At 37.9% G+C, this 9014-nt stretch overlaps 1 protein-coding gene and 1 long non-coding RNA gene across 4 annotated transcripts; one reads left to right on the plus strand and one right to left on the minus strand.

Annotated features, from left to right (window-relative positions):
- Positions 1–1602: 1602 nt before the first annotated feature.
- On the minus strand, positions 1603–3518 carry LOC117559185. The gene is made up of 2 exons (XR_004570934.1): positions 3463–3518; positions 1603–2152 (listed from the first exon to the last, which is right to left on the minus strand). It is a non-coding gene; the product is annotated as an uncharacterized LOC117559185 (long non-coding RNA).
- A 201-nt stretch (positions 3519–3719) lies between these two features.
- Positions 3720–8420, plus strand: rad51ap1 (RAD51 associated protein 1). 3 transcript variants are annotated; one of them, XM_034235870.1, is made up of 10 exons: positions 3766–3802; positions 3910–3977; positions 4072–4118; positions 4722–4851; positions 5443–5549; positions 5632–5712; positions 5844–5978; positions 6057–6239; positions 6331–6471; positions 7945–8420. In XM_034235870.1, the coding sequence occupies exons 2-10, from the start codon at positions 3961–3963 to the stop codon at positions 8067–8069; spliced, it is 966 nt and encodes a 321-aa protein (XP_034091761.1). In that variant the 5' UTR covers positions 3766–3802; positions 3910–3960; the 3' UTR covers positions 8070–8420. The 3 variants fall into 3 exon arrangements, with proteins under 3 accessions (XP_034091762.1, XP_034091763.1, XP_034091761.1); XM_034235871.1 differs by having other exon boundaries at positions 3720–3977; positions 6334–6471; XM_034235872.1 differs by having other exon boundaries at positions 3720–3977; positions 5446–5549.
- Positions 8421–9014: the final 594 nt, after the last annotated feature.

Raw genomic sequence — 9014 nt, forward strand, 5'->3', positions numbered from 1 at the left:
TTGCTTTATCTTCCATAATAGATTTTTTAAAGTTTGTGCAGTCACAAGCCCACACTGAAATCTCTTTGTGATTGTTCCTCTCCGGTCCCTCATCTTCTTTGCAATTAGCTTTGTGGCTGCCGCGTGTGTACTCCAAAAAAAAAAGTCAGCGAAAGCATGCACTTAAGAAGACAGGGTCTTAAAAAACAAACTCCGGAAGCCACTGATTGACAGATCTGTCTGCCCACTCTGGTCCGCTGGCTGAAGCCGCGGCTGCTGTGGTTGTGCTGCGGTTGCCACTGGTCCAAGGCCATTTCTAGGGTACAATAACAACACCACATTGACACTGCAACGTCGCCGGATATCCGAAAAACGTAGGAACTCAGAGAGACATATTTAGTCTAAGACATGTAAATAACTGCAGAATGGCAATGAATACTCTCATTGACAGAGCATTCTGCCTTTATGAACGACTCAAAATACATCCAGCTTTCTGCATCACAACAGTTTATGAGTAGAAAAGTGGAACTATTTTTGGTACTTTTATCACTTTACAGAATCTTAGTCATGGCAAGCTATTGCATCTCACCTAAAATATCTCACTACTAAAGAACCAAGCTATTTTTTCTTTGCTCTGCGTGGAATGTAAATAACAACAGTGCAGTCTCCGCCTTCGGAACAACCATACAAGGACAACGGCGCTGGACTGAGAGAGCGCCACACAAAGTGCCACTCTGAGATGCTGCATAATGATGGCAGTCAGTCAGTGGTTGAGGGGGAAAACTGCCTCCTGACCACTTCCAACTAACAAACTCAAATGAAGACCACTGATGACCTCATGACTGCCAGGCCAGTAAAACCAGCTGGTTGTCTAATTCAAAAATAGTCTGGTAATGCTGCCGGGGACAGATACAAATGACTGTAATTGTTTTGTTAAATATCATGAAACAGGTGGATATAATTCAAAGCAATTAAGATGAGGTGGAAAATGTGTGTTTTATTACTTATTATGGGATGATTTGAGGGTCACTAACTTTTATAAATATGTCCTTAATATATAGATAGCTATTGGGATTAGAAACAAATATGCATACCCAAATATAGGTTAAAAAGAAATATATAAACAATTCTAGTAAAATAAGTTTAGAAAAAGACAAGTAAGCTCTCCAATAAAGTGTTGTCTTATACACAGCACAATTTAAAAGACGATATTACAAACATTTCAGTCCCAAAAGACCTCAATTACCTCATTATTTTTATACTTTGGTGATTTAAAGCATCCAAAGTGAATATTTGTGCACCACTGAGTACAAATGTAGGAACACACTTTACTTATGTTAAACATTTAACATCACATACCTAAATATTTTTAACTTGGCACAACTTTCAGTACGTTTTGTTACCAGTCATATACTAGGAGGGAATTTCTACTTTTAGTTAAGTGAAACATTTATATGCACTACACTCTGTTCTCCGTGTGCCTTTGTTTGGGAACATACAGTATGAGTGGAGGTGTTGCAACTTTCCCTCTAACAATATAACTATAAATCCTTTCCTGTACTAACAGAAAAAAGAGGTGCATGTACCAGATAAATGGGATTGTCATCAAATGATTACCATAAGTAAAGAGGTTACTTTTATCAGCATTATTATTGTCAAGAACACAATATAAACATCTTTATGTGTGAAAGCATGATGTTGTGACCACAGTGTTTGCATGACTGGATCTGATATTTTGGTCATGGCTGTAGGCAGCGCTGGAGGAGTTGAGGAATGTGTGACCACAGGGCCCTTTGGCCCCACGTCTTCCTCCCTTGTCACGGACCATCACACCCTTTAAAACGTCTCAGTCCAGGTCCACTAAGTGACAAACCGCAGCCGACAGCCACCCACTCACAAACTGGAAAATGACAACCCTTAGGAAGCTGCTGCTCTCTTAGACGTGCAGTAAAAACGGAGCGATTTCCCTTTTTGCTGCACTTCAGAGGGAGCCGGGATTGCTTCCGCCCTGAGAGTGGGCGACTGGGAGGTTGTAGACATGTCATGTTCATGTCAACCAGCAGGTCACAGTCTGTACCTCTGTGATCTGAAGTCCTGGAGCGTCAGACTCCTGCTGCCATCTGCTGGACTGCTGGCTCAATTCACTCATGGGCAGAGGTGACACAGACATGGCCTGCAAACAGAGACACAGAAAGGTTTCCATAAAGTCAACGGTTTTCATCATTACACCAGTATCTGCTTTATTGCCAAGTAGGTTTTAACAAGAAATTTGATTTTGTGTATTGGTGCATGGAGAAACACAATAAATATAAATATAGAATAAATGAAAATAGAAATTAATTTTTTTATTCAGAAATATGTAAAATGTGTGAGGTATACAATAAAGCAAAGCTAATGGGTCAAATCAAAATGGGACTTGCCATGGTAAGTATAGGGGGGGACATTTAACATTAATACCAGCATATAGTTGTGAAGTTGTTTAAATCTGCACACAAGAAAGGACAAGACAGAAGTATTTACATGAATATGACAATGACTTTAGATATTTGTGTCCTCTGTCTACTCTATAGTATTCCTCTAAACCCCTAATATTTGTTGAATAATGAACATGAATCATTTCTTTTTTTAAATCCCAAAAATATGTTTATTGTTTTGAGTCTAGTCCCACACACTCCTACATGTTCACTCATGCAAACTTAGGTTTGGCAGCCTGGTACTGAAGTGTTTGTAATGAGTAATTACCTTACACTCTGTCCTCAAATGTGTTTTTATGGCAAGAGGAAATATTTATTCAGAAGAACAGGAAGCAGACAGCAGGTGGTAGGTAGCGGATGTTGTCCTCACTAGTCATTTTTTGGTATAAATACTAGAGTCTAATGGGTTTGATATGTACATAATCAAAGCTAAACATGATCACATATCAGCAGATACTGATATGTGACAGTTGAAATCAGCTGACTTCTGTTTTAGTTTTTTTTACATGAACGGATACCATAAAACACAGTTTTTATAAAATTCCTTTAAATAGGGTAATTAAAGCAATGTGAACGAAAATGTCCAATACATACACTGTTGTGTGCTCTCTGCTGGACAGTTTGTGTATTGAAGGCATTGTTTACATTTGTCACATAATGTGTATCTGTTTACATGTTGAGTTGTTTAAAGCAAATTAAAATGGCTTTTTAGATAAGCTATCTGCATTGTGTTTATTTGTACTCAGCAGTACAATAAATTCCCAATACGTGTTGTGTCATTCTTCACTATGACTTATTTTATTAATATGAACATGACTGTAACTGTATGGGATCGACCGTAGGCCTATAATGAACCCAGGTGCTCTACTTTTATACATTTAAGCTAGCCATGATGTTCACAGCCACAACACAGTACATTTATGATATCATTACTAGCGCACAACTATAATTAAGACCCCATATTATACTATGAAAACGTCAAAATATCCCAAAACAGAATAATACTAACCAGATTGAGCACAGCTCCATCGCAATAAAACAATAATACAGTATGCACTACAGGGTATTTATCAGAAGCACATTCGACAGATTTTCAGAAAAATATGGAATAAGTGCCACTTGTATATTTATAAATGTTCGATATCAAACCTCCTACTGATAATCATTTCCTGCTTTAGTCCTATTTTTTAAGGGCTACAAGAGACACATATACATGTATTTTAATAAACGAATCTGCTACCGGTATTCGTCAAATTAGTCAACACAACGTCACTTCTGCTCGGTTCAGGCGGGAAGTTGAAAATAATAAGCGCTTCACTTGGCTGCTCTGTAACAAAACTAACATGCTGGTTAGCTATATCAGTACTAGAAGACACAATTCACTCGGTGAATGTACCGTTAGCATTTGAAACAATTAAAGCTAGGTAAGGCTAACTAACATTAGCTTGTGTTTCAGAAGCAGCTAACCCAGCGTTGACGTGGTTAATGTAAACTGGATAAACAAACAATGGACCGACCACCAAGGTTTGTGAAGACCTTTTTAGAAACCTAACTCTTTGCTCGTCTGATGTTGTTAATGTTCATTAACGCTAACTCGTTGTTTATCCTTGACACACAGGAAAACAAAAGTTGTGAATTACTCTGAAGCAAATGCCGTTGATGATGGTAAGAAATCATTGGCCTTTTACTCCTCAAATGCATTGTAATTTTCAAGATATTCACACCATCATGTAAAATGGAAAAGTTAGGTTGAACGGATAACTGTTGGACAGGTTTTCTTTATTATTCCATTTGCAATAGCAACATGTTTGAGCTTCAGATTTCCCATATTCAGTTAGGGGGCAGTAACAGGATCTTGGTAAGCAAACTCATACATTTAAACAAAACTAAGTAGAGAGACAATTGTTTTAGCAATATTGACCAGACATCCAACCGAACACTTAATAAGGTTTTATTTACCCTAATATCTTATGGGTTTACTGCCTGCAACACGTACAAGGAGAAGAGCAATGACAGCTCATACTGTATGAAGAGGTAAATATAACAGGGCTGAAACTAATACATATTTTCATTATTGATGAATCATCATCATTTTCTAGATTAAAACGTTGATCATTTGGAAGAAGAACATGTCCCCTGTTGAGAGGCTGTAAACAGCATTTTTGCATTAACAATTACAAATCATGACATCATTATGTAATGTTATCGGCTTCAGCTCTGCTTCTCCCACCTAACATATCTAATTGTTCTGTCTTAATGTTGTGACAGATGAGGATTTTGCTCAGGCTCCACCCAGGAAAAAGGCCAGGGAGGAGGTGAGACAGGAGCACATGAAATCATCGAGCAAGCCCTCCAGTCAGGAGTCCGACTCACCATCCACACAGAGCCCGAAGAGCAGGTACAGTAAAGACTAGATAATGGGACATAATGTGGAACACAAGATGACTTATTATTACTTGGAATGGGAGAAACATTGAAATTCCTTTTTAGATTTTTGTGAATAAATGAAGTCTGTTGTTTAGCATAAATAACATTGAATGCACTCTCAGTCTACAAGTTAAATGAATGATAACGTAATGATGTCTTTGTTCATTTGAATACCACAAATTCAGAAAGAGACGTGCAGAGAGAGCTAGCAATACTTCAAGTTTATCCAAATAAAGATTGTTTCATGTAATTTGATTCAAATTGTCGTCAACAATAGCCTACATACACATAATGTGGCGTAGTTCACCTGAGGTATGTGCTTTGGATTAAAGCTCTCACTCTAGTGGATAAACAGTAGTGTGTAGTTAAAACAACTCATTTCAGAGGGTAACATTTTATTGGGATGACTTTGTGTTATTTTCTTTTTTTTCCCTTTGGGATAAGTCTTCAAAATGTAAAGTAAAAAAATAATTAATCAGTTTGTTATTTAAGATATTTGAGAACAAATCTGAAAAACATCCTGACACTATAATCTTCCTGACGTTAATTCTGTTCTTCACAGAAGACCATTAGATGTGAAGCTGCTTGAACGGGATCTAGAAGCAGCCATTACATTGTCCTTGCTCAATAATGCAGATGGGATAAAAGAACAGTCGGACACCAGTAAAGGTATGATAAAGCTCTGACAAAATTAATCCAATTGTCTATTTTTGAAGAGTCGTCAACTTAAATGAATGTTATATCTCTTAAGGAGATGTCAAGGTTCAAGTTCCAGTCGATGAAAACATTGATCCGTCCTCTTTGCACCTTTCCAACTGCAGCGTCCTTTTGGGTACATTTCCCTTCTTTTCTTTCTGTTATTGCACATTTAATTTCCACATGCTGCCCAAATACATTGAATGTAATATTGTTTGATAAGTGGTATGAAGGCTTAATGCTTTTATTTATTTATTTTATCTTTAGACCTGGATGATATCACATCAGAGAGGGAGTCAGCGGTCCTATCGAGACAGAGAAAGTCTGCCTCTAAAGCCGCTCAGGCGCAGAAGAAAACGCTTGCAGATGACGATGAAGAATATAAACCCAAACTGACACCAGGTTGTTACCCTGCCGCCCCTCTCTTTTAGTACTTGATTTACATTTTTTAAACAACTATTAACAAAAAAACCTTTCCAGATTCAGAGAGTGATGAAGACTTCAGTGAACCAGCTGAGAGCGACGAGGAGGAATTCACAGTGAAGAAAATAAGCAAATCAAAAAAGGAGAAAGCTACCAAGTACGAGAAGACCAAACCACCTTCTGCCTCTAAAAAAGAAAAGCTACCATCAAATCCACCAAAGTCTAAATCACCGGCAGCAGGTACGTTCTTGAAGTTCATTAAAAAAAATCTGCTTTCTTGACTGTTGTTTTACTTATTCGTATTATTTATTAGAACTACTTTGTCTCACAGCAGTTTCCACACCAGTGAGGAGTCCTCCAACAGCTCAAGCTGCACCCAAAAGACCTCCTTCATCGTCCACAGTTTTCACAGCGAAACCTGCGTTGCCTCTGAGCCCAGCAGGGGGCAAAATACCCAAGTGGACCCCACCAGGTGAACACCCACAGTATACCAGATTTGTAAAATGTTTTGTAAATAACTTTTTTCAGACTTAGGCTTTTTATTTTTTTATTTACAGATACATACTTGAATATAACCTCAATTATAACCATTTAACATAAATGTTTATTCTGGGACCTACTCAAATGACCACCTATACCAGGGGTGCCCAACCAGTCGATCCCGATCGACCGGTCGATCGCGGGGAGATTCCCAGTCGATCGCGAGATGTGTCTAAAAATAGAACAACAATATTCTGTTTTATCGTTAACGTCCTATAACATAATCTTCCTGTGGCAGAATAATGCCCTTGAACGCATCAAAGCTTTGTGATTGGCCGGCGTGACCCCATGTGTCGGGGCGTGGCTGGTGGGCAGTGCACTAGTTCGCTAACGTTGTCCGTGTCAACAGGAGTGACAGTCCGCACACACACAAGACCGCAATTATGGCAGAAGCAAAACATATATAATGTTCACTCCGAGTGGGAGGATGATTATTTTTGTATCTATTCCAATTCAAAGTCCATCTGTCTCATCTGCAATGCGAGCGTGGCTTTATCGAAGAAGGGTAATTTAGGAGCGGCATTTCAAAACAGTGCACAAACGCTACGAGACGGAATTCCCTCAATTCTGCCCTACGCTCCAAAAGGGGAGGGGCCTGAGAGGAGAGCTAAATGCACAGCAGTCCATTTTCACCAGGTCAACAACAAGAGCAAGGCTGCTACCATAGCATCTTATCGTGTCAGTCACGTTCTTGAGAAACACATGAAGTCTTTCAAAGACGGCGAAGTTGTGAAAGAAGCATTCCTGGCTGCCGATGCGTAATAAAAATAACAGAAGCATTTCAACAGGTTTTTGATATAATAAAAACTCAAGTTAGATACCGTTATTAATCAGCTGTAAGTTTTAGTTTGTTTGAACTTTCATTATAATTATTGTACAAAATGGTATAAGAATGCAAACTTAAATTGATTATAGTCTATTATCAATTCAGGTTAAGAAGCTAGTGTTGCTTGCTTCCTATTTTAAAGGCATTTCTTTTTATACTCTAATAAAATACAACAAAAAAAGGGTTTGATTCTATTAATGTTGTCTTTGTTATTGCACGTTGGCAGCAGATTCCTGAGTAGCTTCAGATCTGAGTTGTCTTATTAGTAAGCCTCATTTATACTTTTGTAGCAACACTATTTTTATATAATGGCAAAGAAAGGGTTAAGAGTCTTTTCTTTTTTTCCTGTGTCATATTTGGCAGCACTGTTCAATGCTTCATGAAAACATTACCCACTGTAGTGACGTGTGGATAAACTCCAACTCTGTATCAACAACACTGTTGTGTAACTTCCATGGATAAGTACCTCGTATGACCTTTCTTTTAACAATCTGATCTGTAAAACTTATTGAAGCTTAGTAGGTTTCTAGAGTAGGTTTAGATGAATGAAACGCTATTGTTACCTTTCTTCTCTCCCAGCTCAAGTTGGTAGAGGTCCTTCGTCTTCGAGTCCAGCAGTGAGGTCTCCGGGTCAGGGTCTGCGGCTCGGACTGTCCCGCCATGTTCGAGTCAAACCTCTTCACCCCAGCCTCACCACTCACTGACCTGTCAGATGTGTTGTCGTTTTAGCTTCATTTTTAAAAGACGCTTGTGAATATTCATTTCTGTTTGAAGATTACATGTAAAGTAAATATTTTCCCATGAGGCTTTGGTCAAAGATAGAACAGTCATAGACTCAGGCTCTGGTTGTTGGATGTCAATCTCTATCAGAACAGTAATTGTGTTGAATTACTTTTCACATTTCTTTGATGTATGTACGTTCAAGATAAACTGTTGTTGGTATGACTGGCAAGTTGAAATGATCCACTTTTTTGTCTCAGCATTCTCCCCTTTCCTATTGTGTGCAAACACTGTAAATTGTGTACATATACAAATAAAATTTAAAACAACTTTAACTTTTTGTTGCGGTTTTTCCATGAGCTGCAGTTGAGTTGGCTGCTTTACTGTATTAAAAAAAAGAGTTTAGCATGAATAAGGTTTCAGACTGCTACAATTTAAACATTTGTCTCAGTTATTATGTACTGGTCAGGAGGGGGAACAAAGGGAAAGATAACAAATGTTTGGATGATCTGGAATGCAGATTATGTTCTGATGCTCTCCCCCCTAAATGCTGTCATTATGCTGAGCTAAGCTAATTGGTGACAGGGTAGCTTCATGTTTAAGAGACGAGAAGTGAATCTCAATATTTACTCTAACTCTCTCCAAGAAAGCTAAAGAGTGCATTCTCCAAAATGTTTTTACTACTCAAGGAAACATCTAGAGCTTTGAATGTCTATGTTCAGCTTTAATCTAATTAAAACAGTTTGACAAATAAGCTAAACGCCAAAGAGTTTAAATCATTTATTTAACATAAACTATACTATGACTATATGTTTTTGTTCACCCTTTAAAAGGACTTTTTCATTTTTCACATAATAAATGGTGACTTTTTAGATATACTATACTAAGATGTTTTGTGGTGTTTTAAACATATTATTACTTTTTCCATT

The sequence above is a fragment of the Gymnodraco acuticeps genome, unplaced genomic scaffold (genome assembly GCF_902827175.1).
Source record: "Gymnodraco acuticeps unplaced genomic scaffold, fGymAcu1.1, whole genome shotgun sequence".
Lineage (NCBI taxonomy): Eukaryota > Metazoa > Chordata > Actinopteri > Perciformes > Bathydraconidae > Gymnodraco > Gymnodraco acuticeps.

Excerpts from the sequence above, each read along its gene's own strand:
- rad51ap1 (XM_034235870.1), top strand. Across the intron at positions 4,852-5,442 it reads ACACAGAGCCCGAAGAGCAG|AAGACCATTAGATGTGAAGC; the intron begins GTACAGTAAAGA and ends TGTTCTTCACAG. Across the intron at positions 5,713-5,843 it reads CAACTGCAGCGTCCTTTTGG|ACCTGGATGATATCACATCA; the intron begins GTACATTTCCCT and ends TTTTATCTTTAG.